This window comes from Chroicocephalus ridibundus, chromosome 3 (genome assembly GCF_963924245.1).
Source record: "Chroicocephalus ridibundus chromosome 3, bChrRid1.1, whole genome shotgun sequence".
NCBI classification, from domain to species: Eukaryota; Metazoa; Chordata; class Aves; order Charadriiformes; family Laridae; genus Chroicocephalus; species Chroicocephalus ridibundus.
This window is the reverse complement of record NC_086286.1, coordinates 62,265,694-62,287,658: the sequence shown is the minus strand read 5'-3', so window position 1 is coordinate 62,287,658 and position 21,965 is coordinate 62,265,694. Positions and strand designations below refer to the sequence as shown.

At 39.8% G+C, this 21,965-nt stretch overlaps 1 protein-coding gene across 4 annotated transcripts in view; it reads right to left on the bottom strand.

Moving 5' to 3' along the window:
- Window positions 1–21,965, bottom strand: part of TULP4 (TUB like protein 4) — a 148,932-nt gene that overhangs the window by 37,115 nt on the left and 89,852 nt on the right. For all 4 annotated transcript variants that reach the window (XM_063329404.1, XM_063329405.1, XM_063329403.1 and 1 more), the window contains 2 exons: window positions 13,402–13,530; window positions 12,924–13,085 (listed from right to left, as the gene is read on the bottom strand). In XM_063329404.1, the coding sequence (XP_063185474.1) occupies window positions 12,924–13,085; window positions 13,402–13,530 (291 nt within the window). The remainder of the gene's footprint in view (window positions 1–12,923; window positions 13,086–13,401; window positions 13,531–21,965) is intronic.

Sequence of the window (21,965 nt, the reverse complement as noted above, 5' to 3'; positions counted from 1 at the left end):
GACTTGCTGTAGCTACTGGAAGCTACTGGAGATAACTTCAGGATAGCACTTTTAAAGCGAAAGATTCCAATATTGTGATGATAGGAGGCTGGAAAAGGAACATCTGCTTTACTCTTGTTGGCCCAAGAGTTTTAAAAGAACCTCTTTGACTTTTTAGAAAGAATGTACATCTGAAAACTGAGGGAAGAAAAACAACTCACAGACTCAATGAATTAAAACAGCATTGAAAATGAATCTAGTAAACTCCATCCTGTTCTGTCTTTCTGTGAAAATCCAAAATTTTCACAGAAAGACAGAACTTGCTTTGTTGGACTATGCAACGCGCATTAAGTTTGCATTTAAGTTCCTGGATACACTGAAATGTTCTGAAAATTAATGTAATCTGCATGAATTCTCAGGTGGTCTAATGTCCCCTAAGCTGTGGCTAAGTTGCCGGTTTTATTGTAACTCCACTGAGCAATTTCTTGAGTTATATCTCTTCCTTCTCCCATAGGATAGGTGGAAGGACAAAGTGACCACACTAAGTTTTTCCAGGAAGTGACTGATCACATTAGAAAAAGGCAAAGGTTTAGATGCATCCTAGAAGTTGCTTACTGGACCAGTCCAGAAAACGGAGCTCTATTGGACTTAAAATTCTCAAGCCTTCTACAGCCCTTATTAATGCAAATAACTGTATGCAACCCATAAAATGTTGCTAACTCACAACAGTTAATATTTTGAACAACAGTTAGTATTTTAAAATAAAAAAAAATAATTTAAAATATATAGCATGACACAAAGGCAAACCCACTGTTCCAATTTTTATAATGCAAATTGACTACTTCTTCCCCTTTGCAAACTGATTCCTGGGCAGTTCTAAGCACTGCTAAGCCATCCAAACACAGTAAGTAAAATATGCATTGTTATAATTTGCTGAGGTTTCTACACCTGCCAAATCATTCATGCAGAGGATATATCCCCACAACACCAAAGTGCACATGCAGGTAATTCTGTCAGGAAATCCTAAGGGGGGCCTGTTTGCATTGGAACTTGTTGAGTTTTTCAGAACTAAATACACCGTTTCATCTATTTTTTTCTAGCCACCACTTTTAATGACACATGCAAAGACTTCTAAGAGGCTAGGGGGTCACGATCTCCCTCTGGAAGAAATGTCCTACCGAGGTCTTTTCGGCCCAGTTTACAGGTGTTTTGTAATTCCACGTTCAATTTTTGCTTTGACCAGTTGCAAGGTGTGGATGTAAACCTTACTACTTTTCTAGATGCCTTACAGGAAAATAGTGCTGCCCTTCAAGACTTAGAACAGAGATGTGATTATTTCTGCTAGCAGCTAAATTATTTCATATCCAAGATCCTTTATAATCTTTTGATGTACCAGTTGGACGGAGAAACTTGCTGCATTTCAAACTAACCTGTTCCAGGATCCCCTTTTAATTTCCTCAGAGTCAGTGAGGAGTTTCTCAACAATGAAGTAGTAGCCTAGGGCAGAAATCTCACCAGTATCTTGCGACCAAGTAAACCATGAATGACCTCACAAAAACTTATGCTCTGGGTTTTTAACATTCTCCAGGGCTCTGTGTCCAAAGTCTGGAGGATTCCTCTTCCACCTACCCACTTTGCAAACCCTGCTCTTTCAGCATTTGGTTTTACTCTTTGCCTTTCTGTTTGGCACACGTCTTGCTGTACAAACTGTTTGTGCCACTAACAGTTTACCCTGGGTAGCTCTGCGTTTGCAGCCGCCTCATCCAATGTTGTTTCCCTGACATTCCCTTTTTCAAAGTTTAGACCTGTCTTTATGCTTTTTCCTTCAGCCTTCTCCCCCATCTCCCCCGAAAGGAAAACGTCAGCACCGTACCTCAGAAATTACATTCTGCAAAAGTGCTAATAAGGCCAACTGCATTTGCATTGTCAGAAGATGCTGAGCAGTTCAAGGAAGTTGAATTAGTACTGTTTGCCCTGATTTAACCACCTGCACAAACATTAGTATTCATGATAGAACAGCCTTCACAGTTGTCACCATAATGCCACCTTACTAATAGAGATAAATCTATTTTGCTGGTCCAAAATTAACTGAACTATAAACTGATTAATACACAAAATAATGGATCAACCTTCTATTTATGCAGGGAGGCTTAGGAAATACTTGCAAAATTACTGCCTTTAAATATTTTCATTCATAGCCCAACAAAAAAATGCCAGTCTTGCAAAGGCTGAGTTACAATATTTTGCAGTCCGTTTAGTTGTGATATTAGCATTTTGCATTCCTTGTGCTCTTCTTGTTTACTGTTTCTCCATCACGAAACAGGAGACAGTGCAGCCGCTGCCTCTTAGGATACATTAAAAAGTGAACGTTTGTTTTTTCCCAGTGTGATATTTCTGGCTTTCCTTATTCTCACCTCAAAATGCAGAGAGACAGAGAGAAAAGCAGAGAGGGAGATAGCTGCTCTTCTGCTGAATACTTTTTATTTCCATTAAAAATTCAACCACTGTAAAATGATTTCTTGGACCGACACAAAAAGAGACATCACCACAATTCACACACAAGCTCAGGGGGAAAGCACTAGGTTTTCTTTGACTGCCTTTGTGTCGGAAAAAACTGAGAAGAGTTTTTGTTTCCTTTGGACATAAGGAGTTACCAGCCCCACACAAGGATGATACACCACGAGATCACTCAGCTGACTGCATATATACACAGCGGTGAAATTCTCATTCGAGACCATTAACGCTTTCAAAAGTGGCACTGGTTTAGTTACCTATTTTCAGGCTTGTTTCTTCCCTCTCTAACAAAGTCCGTAGGGTCTAGATAACTATTACAAAGCCCTCAAATGACAAGACAAAGTAAATACACTGGAGATCTTGGTGATAAATCCATTTAACGAATATTGAAACACTAAAACCTGGGAATTCAAACCACTCTGGCTTTATTTCTCTCTAAAATTGTATAACACAGCTGAATGACTGAAAATGAGATACAGCCTTGCATGCCATTTCAGGAGTCAACAATGTAAGCAGTCTCAAAACCAGGATCTCAAGCTATACAACTACTCTGGACACGTGGGAATAGAAGCAATTGTCCAGGTGAAGATAATGTTATTTGAAAGCATTCTGGCAAATCACAGAAAAACTGATTATCATATGCCCCTGGACTAATTCTGACTTGTGCATTTCCAGGTACACACATTTCTATATTCTTTCTTGACCCTTGAAACATTTTTCAAGAAAGCGTCCTAAACCAATTAGATTTTTCAGTCAAAAGAGTTGCCCTTCTATATAATGTTTAGTGAATTAACAATATGCTTTAGTTTACTTTAGACATGGAAGAGAATTCTGTTGTGTATTTTTTAAACTTGTGTCAGGTTTCAAGTCACATTCAAAGTAGTATGCAAAATGAATCAAAAGCCAGCAGCTGGAACACCTTCTACAGAACATCTTCTGTAGCTTTTAATACAGACAGCACTCCGAGTCTGGACCACTGAGCTCCCACAGCAGAAGTACTCTGGAACACTCTTCAAGCGGCGTCGTTTTCTGTTTTCTCACTAAACTCTGCCAGGAAAGTGCACGTGTCTCACATATATCCAATTATATATAGCAACAAAAACAACTATTTGTTATTGTCAGGTGGGAAAATGCAATTTGTTTTACCAACAACCACCCAATCGGGCAAAGAAGTCAACTGATACACTTGGCAGTTTCCTGCATTGTTCCCAAGCCAGGTTTTAGTCATTTCCTGAAAGATATGTTGACTGCTGAAGCTAAAATTTCCTTCAGAGTTTTAGAAGTCTGAGAGTTTCTGCTGGGGTTTTGTGGTTTGTTTTTTTTTTTGGTTGTTTTTTTTTTTTTCCTAATTGAAAATGGTATTACTTAGCAACAAGGACTGCATTCTCAACCAGGGAAAATGCAATAGAAAGCAGCTTAGAAGCAATGCCTTTGCTGTTTTGGATTTCATAACACAAAATCGAGAAGCTCCTGGGGTAAGCTATATGCGAATGGAGGCCAGCCCCTCAACTTCTGCATTCTCCTTCTAGGTCTTGGGTGCTGGCAGGGAGGGGTAACTCAGCATGGTCAGGAAATACGTAGAATGGGTGAGGTCAAGTATAACTGAGTCAACATGGAGACAGGCTGAGTAATAAATTGTTACCAAAATGAGGCACTGAAGAAGAATGACTATCCTCCTAAAAGCAAGGAAAGCAGGGAAGGATTAATCCTTTTTCAGCTGATGCAGTTGCCAAAAATCCCTCAACATCTGATCACCGACAAGAAACTGGCTCCTGGACAAAGAGCAGAGAGCTCAAGTTGAATCCACACAGGATGAAACACTGATGGGAAAGGTTTTGGAGAATAAAGAGATAGTGCTCCCACTTTCCGTTGGCATACTATCTCTTTTTGTCAAATCAGTGGAAAGACCATGTGATATCACTTTCCAAAAATATCACCTTTCATCTCCAATTTACTATGAAACTTGGCCTTGCTTTCCCAGACAAGACCTAGTGCAGAAATCCACAGATCTCCTCCCTCCAGCTTCAGCCACTCTAATCCTCCTTCCCTGCACCAAGGTTTCAGACTGTCCACAGGCTTGAATACATTTGACCCAAGTTCAAGACCCCATTTGGCTCCTGGTCTTCTTGCTAACTTCCAAAAAATTGACGGATCAAGTCCCAGCAATAATAAAGTTTAAATTAACCACTCTACTAGCTACATTTCTTTTGAACTGAAAGACCACAAAGCCCTGGATGAATCAAAGGGGTCCTGGGGCCAAAGCATTCTCAGCCAAGTGGCTCTGGCAATGGAATAACACAGACTGTTTCTGAAAAATGCTGTAAAACCTTCACGGTTTGGACAGTTGCTCCTCTGTAAGAACTACACTTCCACTCACATGCCCTCTCCTGATCAACTCAAAATCTGAACGAACACATTAAAACAATTTTCCTACCTTCCTTTAGAAAAAGAGCAGCTTCGTGCAGCGGGTGCCATTTTTTCCCTGCACTGCCTAAAAACTAGCTTAAGTATGTGCTACTACCTTGCACAGGTCCTCAGTATTGCTATTTGCCCCACAGCATAACACAGCGCTTTTCAGAAACACTGTTTCAGATAACTACTCCCTGTCCCAAAGAACTAAAGACTTCAGGCTATACGCGTAAATCGTTCCGTACAAGCGACAGCAAGGTGAGAAGAGAGGCAAACAACTTGTTTCTTCCTGCCAATTCCCACACAGAGACTGGTTGTGTTTCTGTTTGCGCTCCTCTTTACCTTGTTGACTCAAACACTGATGCTCCAAAAATGTAAAATGGTACTGAGTATAAAATGCTGAGTGGACACATTAACTGAATAGCACAATGACTCCTCAGCTCTCCCTCCATCTCTGGTTTGCCACTGCCATTGACATCCTTCCTTTCCTGAGGGAGGGGAAGACGTGGTAGAATGCGCAGACCTTAAAAGCCCCCAGATTCTGGTCAACTAAAATAAGAATATTGTGACCTATCTGAGTGTCATGTTAGATCACGGAAAAGAGTTACAAGATACACTGTTGAGAGTGATCCTTACATCCTAGGACACTGCGTATCCAAGGGGATGCAGAAATCCATTCTGCCATTCGCTTTTTGCAGTAACAAACACCAAACACCCTGTCTACAAAGATGAGCAAAACATTACAACAGTTGTATTCTTCCTTTCAGACAGAGTCATTAAGGGAAAAATTTCTTAGCAAGACTCATCTGAAACAGTGTTGACATGAAACATTGCGGGAGCTACAGAGAAAAAATGAGCCATGATGCTGTCAGCACATAAACATCCCCCATCTTACAGCCCTCATGACTAGAACAAATAGCACCATCTCATCAGCTCTCTCAGTGTCTTGCCACTACAGGCTGGATGAAGAGCATCAAGGGAAAGATTAGGCACGGCACAGATGAAGCGAGTGGGAAGAAGAAAGCACATTGAAGCATCACCTTGTTGCTCCGCGCCTTCAATTACCCGCTCAGTAACTGTGGAGTATCAACTAGGGTTTCTGGCAGGAAAAACCTTGTCTGGAATAAACCCACAGAGAGATGCCACGGCTCTTGGAGCTGCAGATGAATCCTAGAGGCTCCAAGGAGAACATCCTTGTTCTCTATCCTCCCCGAAGCTCAAGGCAAAGGCTATAAAGTCCTCATCTGAGTACTGAAATCTGCAGTGTAGCTGCTTATTGCTAGTGAGAAAAGGAGAGCACAACTGAAAAAAGGCACAGTGCACCAAGCTATTTAACTCTTCTCCTTCCTTCTTTTTGGAAGCTGTATTCTCAGCAGAACGATGCATGAAAACCTACTTGAAACAAAAAGGCAAAGGAAAAACAATGCTAATAAAACTATGTATAGACATCAGGAAAAAAAAAAAGAGAAATCTATTATTTCAGAAATAGCTGCATAATGCAGCTTCAAAACAACATAATAAAAAGAGATGGGAGAAAGAAAGGCTAACCAGCACTTAAAATTCGCATTACTTTTTCAGCCAAAATCTGTCTATCACTATTATGTGGCATCATAAAAATCAAGTCACCAAGCAAAGAACAAAAACAAAGTATTACTGGCTTACAGCACATACAAATACATAAACAAGAATACTAAAGTCTCTGCAAAAATATTTAAACATTCTAAGTCTATATAAAACCCCACATATTTTGTCTATAAAAGGATGCAATAGGATAGTAAACATTCATAGAACCCTTAGCACAAGCAAGCAGAAATCATTAATTTTAATAGCAAGTCTGACACAAAGGTTTGAAATGCTTCTAAAAATAGTCCGAAATATAAAAGACAGTTAAGCTGTGGTGGGTTTTGTTTATCTGTTTGTTCTATATAACAAGCAGATTTATCTTGAAAGACAACTGAAGTCTCCTTCCCCTGTCCTCTTTTTGCATTTTAATGGTACTGCTCAATTATGCAGCATGCAACGTTAAAATCCTTATATGCGATTTAACCATTGTCTCCAGTCCTTGTGGCTTGAATAAACTGCCTAGTTAATTAATGACACTTCTTCAATGCTATAAAAAGCCTCTAGCCATTTTTCCCAGTAGTTCAAGTAATTCATCCATCAATGAAAATAAGTCTTTCAGTTCTTCCTCAAAGACTGTATCTTACAGTGCAATTCTGAGTGGCTCTGGTCATCATGAATACATATGTAAACCCATTTGATGGTTCCTGCACCCAGAATGGATGGAGGAAAAGATGCATTTTTATGCGTTAAGACACAAAAATATAGATATTCCCTGGCGTTTTAAAGGCTCCTTTATGTCAACCTGTAAAGATCCTTAATAGGGACAAGTAGTAGTCCAATAAAGACCAAAATAATTGCTTACACTTTCAAATTTTACAGGCTGTAATTTTTTTCATTTTGTCCTTCCTTCCCTTCATTCATAATAATTAAGGTAAATATTTGCCTTCTCTATACTGCACCAGTTGCCTCTTTGTAGCTTCCCTTCATCATTCTGTCAACTCATTAGAAGGCTGTCTTCGAGATTTTTTTTTTCCACACAGCTAGATGTCTGAGCATAATTAAATTTGATCAGTGTGACTACCGCAATAGCAAGGACTGCCTGAATCAGACGTGCGCTACAGCACCTGATTAAAATCAAAATGGTAGGGTGAACAGAAGCACAAATTCCTCATTCCAGAGCAGCAAGCAAAAGAAGATGTAGGGGAGAAGATGACATAATGGCCCAAACAGATACATCAAGGAATAAATTCCTTATTTTTAAGCCATGTTCTGGAAGCTAGGTAAGGCTACTATTCCTGGCTTTCAGCTCAGGAGTTGTTCAGAACGACTATTTCCCTGAAAAGGTGGTAGCAACTGCAAATCATAGTCCACAGATGAAAACAGGGGGCTCCAAAAGCAGATTCTACTATAATGGATTTATGAGTTCAACTTCCTGCCAGGGACTAAAGCCACACCGATACCAAGGAGCCTGAGAGGCAAGCTCACAAAACGCCTGGTGCCACCGGTAACCATTTGACAGCGTTTCTTGTTAATTAGCTCCTAGCACCTGGTGAGAACTGTGCCGTAGCTCCTACCTCATGGTAGCCACTTGGCACAGCACGGTGCTGATGCTATCAGGGACATCTAAGACACTAAGCGCTGTATTAGCACGGAGATCCCAGCTGACTACAGTACTGGACCCAGAAAGTAGCATGCATCCCCTCCTTCGTGTGAAGGTCCTTTCTGGGTCCTGGGCTCCACCCTGAAGCGCTGCAGGCAGGGTGCCACAGGCAGGGTGCCGCGGGCAGGGTGAGGGAGCTGAAGCCTGTCCCTGCCTCCTGCCTGTCAGGGAGAAAGATGCTGGCGCGTCTGCGGTTGCCATAGGAGTAGGGATGGCGAGGGCTGAGAGCAGGAGTGACTAACAGCATAGGAACTGCCTTGCTGCACAGCTACTGCAAACTACAAAAGATTTTTTTAAAAACCCAACATACAGATCTCCTGCGCCCTGCGTTTTGAGACAAACTGATTTCACCTGCTACGGGTCTCACAGGTTCTCTTCCAGTGTCTCCTACGACCCTGCAGTGCACACCGTATCTGTTCCTAATGCTGTGCTGCTTTTCTCTTCCACCGAGAGAAGAATTTTGTATGATTAGACATAGAACAGGCTGAAACTTGGGGCCTATATTTACATGTTCTTAGTACTAACGCATGTTGTGTTGTGACGGGAGCACAAACAACAGCTAATGTTGTACCCAGCAGGATGCCCATCAAATTAGCTAACTGCTCGTGTACCTATTTTCAAAGCAAACAGAAGTGAGCGTGCTGGCAAAGTTCACAGGTACCTGTTGTCTGCCATGTCCTGGCCAAAGAGTCCTGGCCAAAGAGTCCTGGCCAGTCCCCAAATTTCCACAAATAAAAGTTTATAACAGGAAAGAAGAGGGGGGAAAAACAGAAATGGGCACTTAGACCTGTCAGAAAAGTCTAATAATTTACACTAGCTGGGATGCAGGAAACAAATACAGATTAATAGCACTTCTTGGGATATTCAGGAATTAAACTATATTAATTCATTTTCATCAAGGCTTCCCTTTATTGGAGAGTGACTTCCTTCTGATCCCCTTCTCACACACAGAAACAGCAACAGAAACAACCCCAGTGAAGTCCAGGGAGTTACACTATATTGCTATAAACAAGAGGATAATCAGACCCTTCTACAGATCTCATCCAGTTCTCTGACACTGTGCTTTTCTCCATTGTGAACAGAAATAAACCTCTTTAATAGCTAAAATCTGGGAGAAGGGGAGGGACAGGACAGCCCAAGGGCAGCAGAAGTTGATAGAGAAATGTCACTACGAGCTGAGCAAGCACACAGGGGGGATACGAAGCACTGGAAAGACATTTTATATGACTTGTGGGCTTAGGAAAAATCCTCAATTACTTATTGACATTGCTTCTATAATTATAAATAAACCCTTTGGCTAGATAAAACTCAAGTTTTCCTCACTTTGGAAGTCATTCAATCTACTTGGTATGTACACTCCCTCTTTGCAAACAAGCATGGTACGACACCACAGAACTGTTCCAGGACAACGTAAAGCATTCTCTGATACTTCAAATTTACTTTTTATTTCCAATATACTTTCCATCCCTTCATGATCCTAGGTGAGCCTTCTCACCTGAAAAATACTCCACACAACGCTGAGGAAGTAGGCTCTACTACAGCCTCTTGTAGCCCTGAAAAAAACATTTCAAAACAGCGAAAGGAAGGTCGCACTCCTGAGTGAACCGATCCGTTCAGCTTTAACCCAAGTGTGGCACTCTGCTCAAGACACAGAGGACCCAGTCCTGTAAAGTCCTCCAATTCTGTGCATTTGCTCATTATCCTCAAGAGCCCATCAGTATAATGGGGTTCTATGCCTCGGCCAGACTCATGCTCTGGTTATAGTATGCAGGAGCAGGAAACACCTAAAGCCCTCCACAGGAGCAGGAGTACAGACACACAATGAAGGGAGAAAATTAACTTCTAGTCGTCTACAATAAACATGTAGAATCACAACCTAAAGGCCTGTGTATTGAATCAGCTGAAGAAGCCCATAGCTCAAAGTCCAGACTCAAGACCTGGGTGTGAACCACAGTAAAAGTCTGCCAATGACCTTAATGAGGAGATCATCTGACGACATATGATGCTAAGAAAGCAAGCATTGCAGTCAAACAGATGTATCAACTGTCCTATATGACTCACAGTAAAGTTTGTCCCCAACAGACACGGAGAGCTCAAGAAATCCTGAAAAACAACACAGACACAAGAACAATGATAACACTCTCTTCCTAAAAGAAAATGCAGAACAGTTGCATCTAGTATTAATTAAATCCAATAACTTCCTCAGGGCAAAGTGCGTATCAAACCAGTTAAAAGATACAACTATATGCTCAGTTTCAGCAGAACTGTACTCCACCCTGGCCATCTCTCTAGTTCTCATCGCATCCCTAGGCTCTCAAAAGACTTTGGGAAGTGTTAACTATGGAGTTTCAACCACAGGTGGCATCAGCCACTACCTTAGGTGCTTTACTTACAAGCCTGTGTCAAAACACAGCAAGGACATAAACTCAGAGGCCCCACACACACTATGTCAAACAAGAAGATGGTTGGCAATACTGGAGCTCCAACCATTTCTTTCCTCCAACAGAAAGATGGTGGTAGGAAATTACCCTCCTCTTGCAGAGCTGCCACAGAGCCGTGGTGAGGAGTGATAGAGCACTAGACCACTGCTGTTGAATAGACAAATAGGAGAAAAGACGGAAAATGAGACTTGAAGAAAAGAGGAGGATGCGTGCAGCAGAAGGCTGAGTGAGAAAGTTAGGAGAACTGGGGAGTGAGGTGAACAGACACGCTATGCTGAGCAAATTTTTATCAGGACAACAGAAAACTGATACTGAACAATACATTCCCTTTGGAAATGTAACTTTTCAAGTTAATTGTGTTAAAGGTCATGGGACCATGGAATGTAACGTTTTCCAGGAATACTTTCACTAGCAATCTTCATGGTGCCACAGTGGTGACAAAAAGAATAGTATGAAAATACACATTTTGACATTTATCTTTCACTCATTGCATTGACAAGTAGATTACATTGGGCAATAGGGAAGACGCAGAAGCTACTGTAGACTAGAATAATATTCTGTTCTTATTTGTACGGATACAAATCAGCAGAGAAATCAGATAAGGAGACAAGCTTATTTGTATGTAATATATGCCATGTCCTTCTCCCCCAATTTGCTATTTTTAGTTTGAACTGATCATAGTCTCTTGCCTAGAACCTCAGTGAATCATATTTCCTTGTGCCTCTGGAGACAAATACATCTAAATACATATTAGAAGATCGCTTCTTTCCACCAAATCCGGAGAACAGCAAAAAACCCCATCATCGGTTAACATGCAAACCCCATAGTTAGGAGAACTGTGCAGAGCAACATCAAGCTCATGACTGGTTTTGGTCTCTGTTTCAATGAGTTTGTCCGCAGCAGAATCTTGTAACTCAAGCAAGTGATTTTCACCCAGCTGGAGCTGGCCATTATGTTCGAATGCGCTTCTCTGGACACTGAACAAGTGTTTGTTTTTCGGGATAACCACTTACAGAGCATCCAGATTAGAAAGTACAAACATACTGGCTAAACTGAATTAAAGGCAGTCAGTCACCCCAGATTAAACACTCAAGTGAAGATATTTCTAAATACAGCAGCGGCAACTGAGTACCACACAAATGGGGTAGACTCATGTTTAAAACATACGACTGCAAGCTATTAGATCTTAGTTCCCCTCCTACTTCTGCTGATGGTCTTTTCCTCTTGATCTTGACTAAATTATTTATTGTCAAGAATTACATTTCCCCAGATTCCAAAAAAAAAAGCAGTTGGACTCTCTGGCTTTAAAGAGCAGTGTTGCAATAATTAATTCATTATTCTTTGCAGAGCACACTCTAACATTATTAGATGTTGCTGCAGAAATGCATTTTATTAGTGGTGTTATATTCCACCAGCAATTTCCAAAATACCTCTATCTTGTTCGGATTTATTGTATTCTAAATTAAAGTCAGTGGTTCCTTGAGTCTTGAACCAGTACCTTTTCATGGTGGTGTAAAATGAAGGAAGGAAAATAATCCACTTGTGGTCATAACACAGTTTCTCTTTGCACTGTTCTACTCCCATAATTTCTTTCCTTTCTTTCTTTATATTATACACACATTAATTGTAACGACAGCAAGCATGTGGAAGGAAAGACGATTCCAGTAAGCTCACCAGTGAATGGCAAACGGCCATTGTAAATTCTGCAAATGAAACCTATGGGGTAGCTCAAGCCCTGCTATAAATGGTGATGTGGCCAATATCATATGCTTTATTAGATAAACAGTAAAGAAGAATTTTTTAACTGGCTTTTTCAAAGCTCAGTGACTTTTGGACTCAATGGTTGGAAAAATGGCCTTCTTTTAAATTATGTTGTTTGCATAAGGCTGAGAGGCCTCTCTGACACTTAATCAATTGGATCCATTTGCTCATGTGAAGGCAAACATAACCGTATCTGTCACTTGAACTCCTTTTGCTGCAAGTGCAGACGGGACAGATGTATACAGAAATGATCAGTCAGACGTTTACTAGTCCAGGCTGTATTTCTGCTCAAACGCATTTTCAAGACAGCTGTATCAACAAATTAGGGGTACAATTACAGATTCCTGCCTCAAACAACTAACTTTGAATAAGACTGCATGTGAACTGGGGTGAAAAGGGATGATAGGTAACTCGGTACATTATCATATTTGCCTAATGAGAATGACAGGATGAACTAAATTTTCGTTCTCTGTGGGAGCACCAGTTTTGAGGGAAACTGTTCTTACAAAGCGACCATTTTATTTCACAACTTTTTAAGAGGCGTATCCTATAGCATATCGATGTAATACAATTAATATCGCTAAAAGCCCCATTACCTGTTGGTCATCTGGAGTCCATATGCCACAGGTGATCTGGCTCTCCAAGTTTATTTCTGAAGACCAGTGTCTTTGTCCGCTGACTGAACCGACCAGCACAAATCCATCTCTATATGAGATAAGTGCTTGAGTCCCATCATGGCTCCATGTAAAGTCGCTTACCTTAACATATCAAAGACAAGAAAATAGACATATGGGACATGTAGGAATTTTCTGTTGTTTTAATAAAAGGTGGCACTGCATGGAACTAGACAGGGCGACTATTAGCCCAGTCGTAGCTCTGATGTCATGGCTATTGGATAAAGCAAGTGTCCTTGCAAAGTCTCTTTGTGACAATTCTTGCATATTCCTTTCAATAAAGAAACGTTTCATTTTCTCCTGTGCTTTTCGAAAGGTATACAGTACCATTCGTTGTCCTCTTCATTTTGCCTCTCAGGACTTGATCCCTCTTGACTGCAGAGAAAACGTGCATACCAACCTGTGCCCCCCGATCATTCACAAGCTCCACAGACCATCTGCCTTCGTATTGTATCCAAACAAATATTCCTCCATCTGCATCGCAGGTTGCTAATTTCTGGAATGGTTCGTTCCATCTCACCAGCACAACCTTAAAAGATTACAAACAAAACCAGCATTACCAAAACTGCATGTTGTGGTAACAACTATTTAGCAAGAACCAGTTAAACAATACTGCAAAATAAACATCACCTCATTTAAATCCTAAAGAAGATGTACAAAATAGTAATTTTCAGCAGAGCATTAGGCACCTCTCAAGAACAGCTGGAATCGTTTTGTAATGGCTGTCAGGAAATGCACAATCTCTCACCATCAGGCCTTTTTGGAAGGCATCGCATGCTTTCAACAGAAACGTACCACACCCTGGATTTTATTACAGAAGCAGCAAACAGGAGGCCCCGTACAGACCACCCAACACTCTTTCAAATTATTTCCCCCACCGTAATCTCAGACTGTCAGATTCTAGGTCAAATCATCACGTCTTGCTGATTTCAAATGAAATTGCATGCACCAGTATCAGATTGAATTTGAATAGTCATATCAACAGTGACACTAAAATAATCCGAGAGTCCCAAATTATTAAAAAATAGACATTTCATAGAAAAATTGCTTTGCTACTGAGTGCAGAAGTCCCAAATACAAAGCAGTTTTAGGCTCTTCTCTCCACATTAGAGCTATCTGGGCTTTTCTGGAGAATATAATCAAGTCTAAACCTAACAAATTGCTCTCTCATTTCTAATTAATACCAATTTAACAAATACAGTATCTCCTGAGACTTCAGTATAAAACTGAAAAAAGCATGTCATCCTAGTGCTTGAAGCAGAAATTAGCTGTAAAACCATTCACCTCACTGTGACCAGTGACTTTTTATTAAAAACTTTTTTCCAAATTAGCGTTATTTTGAAAAAACGCAGATATATCCAGGATGCTTACATTCACACATGAGATTCCCCCCAGTTACTTCATAGAGACACAGCATATGCAAACAAAGAACGCATATATTAAAGAGTCAAGCAGCAGGGTGTTATTTTAACTACTTAATGGGCATCCAGCTCTAATGATGCTTTTTCATAAATCTAAAAAGGTAATTAACCATTTCAAAGAGACAGAAAGAGAAGATTTTCCCAAAACATATTTTGCTGTTTACAGAGATGGACTGATGCTCCTCAAGATTCCAGTCCTAAAATGAGCTCTAAGTAGACAAACCCACCACGCTTCACAACAAAATCAGCAGTCATTTTCAGAATTAGGATATAAATATGCATATCTGAAACCTAAACTTGACAGCTGAAAAAAAATGACCTTATGCCTATTTAGCGAGTACTACACTTATTCAGGGAGCGTCAAGGGTCAGAACTTCAGAACATGTACATCAGTGGAGCTCGCCAGCCTGAAGCATCAACCCTTGCACGATTAAACAGCTAAAACTGTTTCTTCGTGCATACGTGAAGATTATGGGGAGAAGCCAGTACGACAAACCACCTCTCTCTTGTTAAGCAGCTAAGCAGAATCCCATGTGAGATTTTGCAGAAAAACACTTGCTTCTGCCTGACTACAACCTTGCAGCTGCACCCCAAGTCGCAAGCCCTGTCTTCAGTCGGGTGGAGTATATCATGGCACTAGAGGGATTGTATCACACACAGCTTTTTATTTTTTTGTGGTGGTTGTTTTTTGAAGAGCAATAAATAAAATATTCCAACACAGTAACACAAGCAGCTGCACTCTGGTAGAGGTCTCACGCTGTCCCTTATGTCTAAACAAGAACAGCACAGATTTGTCAAAATTTTGTTTTCTCTTTGGTGTAATTCCCATGCACACAGCCATCATCTCATCCACCCTGAGGCAAAAGCTTGCCAGTAATGCCTAACAGTATTACAAAAGAATTCAAGAAAACCCCAAATGTAACACAAGGATGAGACTGAAAAACCTTTGTCTTTGAAGACTGAGAGCCGCTAAGACTAATGATGACTAGCGATAGAGTGGAAGGTACTTAACACCACTGAAAATCAGCTGGTTTAATGCTTAGACACTGCCCATGCTGGACATTTCATAGATCATACAGAATGAATTGCTACAGAAAATTTACGAACAAAAGATAAAATTAAGAGTTCAAATAACGTGTTTTTTTAACTAACACCATCATAGGTGCTACTATTTCTTAAAATTGCCTTGTTTGGCCTGGCAAAGATTTGAGACGAGCATATGATTTTATAGACTAGACAACATACCGGCTGACTTAATGATATGAATTATAGGCAAAGTGACAACAGCTGCCTTGACGCAGTTTGTCTCTTTTCTGTTTTAAATAGGCATCTTGTTAAAACTTGAATATACCTTTTGATTCAAACTCTGTACAACCTGTCTTTTCTGTGGATTTGATAAAACATTAGAATAGACTTGAAGTAAACAAGATGAACCAGAGCCTCCCTCACTCCCTCCATCCCACTTAGATACAAATTAGTAATTTTCAAAATAACCTTATTTCTTTATAGTCACAAATGAAAGTGAGATAAAGATTTTACATGCCTTCCGATAACATGCTCATAAGGAAGCAGATCTGTAATTTGAAAATTCAACTTCTTTAAACATAGAACGAATATTATCATTTTATGAGGTCATTTTAAAGATGCTTCCATCATTTACATTTAACATCCAACTACAGGTGCTGAGTTCACAGCTGCTTTGAGTATTTTCAATTTCATTTTATTTCATTTTTCGTAACATACTGAAGCAGAGATAAAGAAAGGAAGAAGGATTGCCCTAAGTATTAAGATGACTTTTGGCTTTTATGTTGGCTAAAATGTAAAGCATATGAAAACATGCCCCATTGATAGCGCATTTAAATAACTCATAAGCTTGAATTACCCCTTTGCAAAGAGGAATTTTATTGCCAACCCATAAATGCAAAGATATCATTACTTTCACTAACAGCTTCAACTCAGAGGGGACCCATTTTTACTTCTGCCTTTATGGTTCTCTGCTTCCTACTTAGCATCTTCACACAGGTGAAGGACTAAACTGTTTTGAAAGAACAAAAAAGTTGGTGTGCCAAAATCTGTAGACTATTTGTGGTCCACACAATCTTTGCATATTGCCTAATTATTTTGGTTTGTCTGTTGTTTGTTTTGGGTTTTTTTTTTAATACCTATAAAAATTGCAAATTGTGCTTGTTCTACTCTAGAAAAATTCTGTATCACAGACATTAATGGACATCTAAACTGCTACCTCATATAGGAAATGATCTCTCATGAATAAAACTTCTAGGAACTCCTGGCCTAATATATTAACTACAACATAAAGGCCAATATATCGCCCCCAAACAGGATGTTTTCCATGAAGTTCAATGAGCTTTTGCATCAGAGTCTTATGTTTTCTTTGAACTCCTTTTTATACAATGCATAGTGGTGAAAATTTGTTTCAAAAGTGGAACATTCAGCATCTTCAATAGCTGTTTTAATTGTCAACTTGATTTTCAGGAATTAAATTTAATGAATCCTAAAGGTGCTAGAAACTCTCCCCAAGAACTGACTGCATACTATAATGCTGCAAACACAGCAAAATGATCAAAAAAGAAAATGTTTAAAAACTATTTTTCATCACAAATTAAGGATATGTGAGGATTTGTTATCCTCAACTTTAAAAAAAGCTTGTTTATGTATAAAATTAAATGGGAAAACACTGTTAACTTACACTTGGGAGATAAACCTGTGCATTCACTCCCAGTACTACAGACTAATCAAGGATGAAATAATTGATAACATTTCTCAATTTAAAATGTTGTGCAAATATAAAGTATAGCTTATGAAGCTCAGTTACTTCACCGTACTTCCCATCTTCACAGATGCTCCATATGGAAAGAGTCTTGTCTTGTGGCAAAGAAAACATCTGTATTATTCTAATTGAATAAACAACAGACAATAATTTACTTATTTTTTAAAGATCACTAAATTATGCTTCAAAATTTTCATTTTCATTCACTCTAATGCTTTTTGGTCTACTACTGCAAATAACAAAACAAAGTCCAATCAGTCTCTGACCCAGAAGATCATCAAGTTTCTTAGAAAGACACTGCCACAGACATCATGCAGCTAGCAATGTTATTATTTATTAAAATCTTAGACAAGAAATTTTGAGTAACTGCAATTTCTGCAGTAGCAAATATGTGCCCTCTTCCTAACAGAAGCCAGGCTTGGGTTTTAAATTCAATACGTGCTATTGACACTGTTACTGATTTTTTCACATTTTCTAGCACAATACAAGACCGCTAAAATCTAAAGCATTCTGCCAGCTTTTGTTACCTATAATTTCATTACAGTTTTTGAAGGAGATGACTGAAAATACGATACCAATCAATTTCCCAAGAGCAGAAGTCCTTCATCTAGAAAACCATACAACATTCATTACTGAAATCTTACCTCTGTAGTCCCTTAAACATACGGTACATAACTGCTATAGAGGCAAGGGACAAATATCTAGAAAAAATAAACAGGTAAATAACTAGGGCCATTAGTTCCTAGAGTTCCTTACCAAATTTAAATAGATCTTATTACTGAAAGGAAACTACACTACACTGTAGTGAGTCATTTTTTTTAATCTCTGACCCTCCATGCATTTTACTGGGGAGCAGGCATATGCTCTAAAGATAGGGGTCTTCTCCAGCATTCATTTTCACATACGCTATGGAGATCTGCTTGTGGATGGACTATGGTAGCAATAGAGAGTAGAGAATAGTCGATGGCAATATTTGATAACAGTACAATTTGCTACATCTGGGTAGCCACGTTCCTTTATGTGGCATGAGCATTTCTGAAACTACAAGTGAACCAGGCATCTCTGTAGGGCACAGAGGATTTAATGCATTATAACTCCATTGAGCACATACAACACTAAACAGTCTATGCAACTTTTGTCCTTTTCCCCCCCAATAGATCATACTACACTTCTAATGCTATTGAAAGTGCTTCCAAGCAGTGACAGTGACAGGAACAGGCCTAACTGTTCCTAGGACAGAAATATAAAAAACTAATAAAGGAGATTAGGCTATTGCCTACAGTAGCAGAGTACAGAACTCAGTCTCTCTGAAGGCTTCTTCCAACCCTGTGCTTCTAGGAAAGTACGTAAGTTTTTAAATGAACAGACAAGGGTTGAAACGAAGCATTGGAAAAGGAGACTGCAAAATCGCCTAGGATCACTGAGCATCACCTATTTGCTGTATCAAGCAATGCTATTATGCAGTCCCCTAATAAGTAGATGGATCTTCACTCATGGTTACAAGTATAGAGAAATATATGCATATAGTGAATATAGTATGTGCAACAAACTGGCACACATGGTTTATTAATGGCAACAAAGATGAAGAGATGTATAAGTACATTTATCAAAGAAAAAAGATGAGTGTACAGTGGGGAACAGAAATGAAACATAAAAGTAAAGGGATCAGAGAAACCAATAACCACCTTCACTTGCTAACACAGTTCAGTATACATAGATACAGATATACACATTTAATGTGTATATACATTACATACATATAACATGCGTGTGTGCGCGAATACACATCCCTATTAAATCCTTGAGGAAACTATGCCTATTTTGTACATTTGTTGGCTTGAAGTTAGTTAACTAAAGTGGATTTTTATAATGAAAATGTAATTTAAAAATGACATAGAATAAGCAGTAGGGTTGCAGTTAACAACCTGTTGCTTCTCACTATACTTTATGTATAACCAGTGCTTAGTTCTAAATGGTTCTGTGTTTTAGTCCAATGAAACGTAAAGTTTAACTATTTTTAGTATTTTTAAAATAAAGGCTATTCAAGTTTCTCTCTCCTAATTTCTGCAAACAGACTGTTTGCAATTGGTCTTACTTTCATCTTCACTTATGACCTTCATTTCTTGCCATGACAATAATGCCATGATAATTCTCTCCATTTGAACTAGTTCGATTACGCAGACGAAGAGCATCACGTAACTATTCTTCCTACTAATAACACGAGACAAAAAAAATCAGTAGACATGGTAGACAGCTAGTTTGCCTCTCCTGGGGTGGCACACTCATCTTCCTACCCTACTTATCTTATATTGCATTCTCTAATGATACAGTCCCTGTCTCTCCCACACCCGCAGAGCTTTGACTTTTTGTTTCCAGAGACATTACACCCGGGTGGAATTGCTTCGTTTGCATATGGAGCTGTCAGTTTCCAAGGTATGATACCCGTCAAGGAATTATTATTAAGAAGAAACTACTGCTATTAATAACAAACACTGTGCTGCAGGTAAAGAATGGCAAATTTATAATAGTCAGTGACTACCTTTCTTGAGAAAAACTGCCAAGTGGCAATAGCAGCTGCACGTTACATAGTGGGTAAAGGAACGGCAAACAAATTTTTGGTGACAAGAAAACACCATCCAAATTCTTTGTGTTTCTTTAGTCCGAATAATAAGAAAATGAACTGTCTTCCTGGAAGGACTGGAGTGGCCTTCAGATATCTCAGGGATGGATGTCCTTTAATAAACCTTACCCCTGCTGTGGGAGAAGCTGTGATCACTGGTGATGAGTGCCGACGGCACAGCAGCTGCTCACAGCCCCTGGGGGGTTCAGCTGCTGCCGTGGGCAGCACTTTCCATCCCCACTTGCACATTAGAAGTCTGCTGCTTTATCTCAGGATCCTACTTTTCCCTTGAATAAAGTGTACTGCTCTGCCAGCAGCTGTCATCTTGCTTTTTCTGCTCTTTGAAAAGGAGCTGCAATTTCTATAAATACTATTTAAACAAATACAACTACATTCTTGTGAGAGATAATATAAAAGCTACTAACTATGGAGGTTTAAAAACACAAGAAAAAATCCATGAAAAGACCAGATTTGAATAGCCTTTTGTTTTTTTAACTGGAGATCTAATTTCGTTTTATAACATTATCAATAAGGTAAGCATGAGATCTGTGTCCGCTTGGGACCTAACCTTGCACTAATTGAAATCAGAGATAAGGCTGGACCAGCGATAAGGTGCAGACCTTACTGAACCTGAAAGGTCCAGATCCAATTATGTGCCTTCTTCTGACCACAGACTTCATGTGGCCTTCACATGAAAACCTACTCCAAAGCAACCACCTAATTCAAACACCTCAGGTAAGGGTCTAAAGTTAAGTGCAACGCAGGGATACACTAGAAGCTCTCTGCCATTTTGTTCAATATTGCTCTCATTTTTTCCCTCTTTCTCCCTGGTGTTTGTTTTCATAATGCTCAGAGCAGCAGGCACCAGGCTAACAAAGACTGAGATCATCTGCTCAGCTGTAGAAAGAGAAAAGGCCAGGCAGGAGCGGTGTAGTTTACCAGCAATCACCCTCTGAGTGAGCACAGAGGAGGCAACTATTCACCCAGCGCTCACTTGCTCTCCGTGTGAGCGGCTGGTACCCTTTGTGAGTCATAGTGTGGTTGTTCACCCACTGGGAAGAGTGTTGATACTCCCCAGCAAGTTTTGTCTGTTTGCTTTGCAGATGAATGCCACACATGCCTATTTTTAAAAGGTATCTTGAGGTTGGCATCCAACCCACCACACATACCTATTTTTGAAAGGTATCACACGGTTGGCATCCAATCCCCAATGGAAGGCAGTCTGACCTTTAAAAGCTCTAGAGGGTGATTTTGGCAAATAGGCAACTGCAAGAAAAACTTGTTTTGATAGCTGCTTTGAGGAGGGAATGTACTTAGTGTGAGTAAGTGTAAGTCTTAAAAATACCTAGACTGTCGACATCTCACTGAATACATTTAGGAGCCTTGATAGTAAACTGCCAAGACGTGGACTCGGAAAGGCTATAAAGCTTTACAAATCTCCTTACGTTCCGTAAGTCATACACTTCATTTTAAGAAATACACATCCAAAGGCTGTTGATCCCAAGGATTTGCCATGTAACCATTTTATACGTCCACAGAGCACAAAATATGCCATCTGATCACCTACCTTAGATGAAAGCATCCCCGATACCCCTCACAGGTACCAATCAAGAAGCATTATGCTCCTAGGAATGAAGTGGTTCACAGGGCCAGTTCCAAAGGAATTACTCTTTTCACTTTGGAATCACCATGTTTAATCATGGCTTCAAAGAACTACAGTTGCAGGGGACATTTAAAAAGAAACAGCAGCAACTAGCTGTATCCAAGGTATACCCAACAAATGTGTTTGGGCAGCTGAGGATCTCTGACAGGCCACTTGTCAGAACTGGAAGTTGCATGCGAGAAACAGAAATGACAGGCCATATGAACCTACCATGGATGACAAGATGTGGGTATCTGGCTACCACTTCTCATTTAAATAAGTTTCTTAACTATTCAAGGGCTATTAAAGAAAATAGCCGGATATAATCCAAAGGAAAAGAATTAAGGCATGAAAAGAGTGAAGGCCTGAAGTCAATCACAGACACATGCACAAGATATCTGCACACTATGTTTGTGGAAGGCAAATGGTTGGAGGTCTGCTCATTTCCAGTCTCACAAACAACAGAGTGACAGTGAGAAGGTGTATGGTCTGC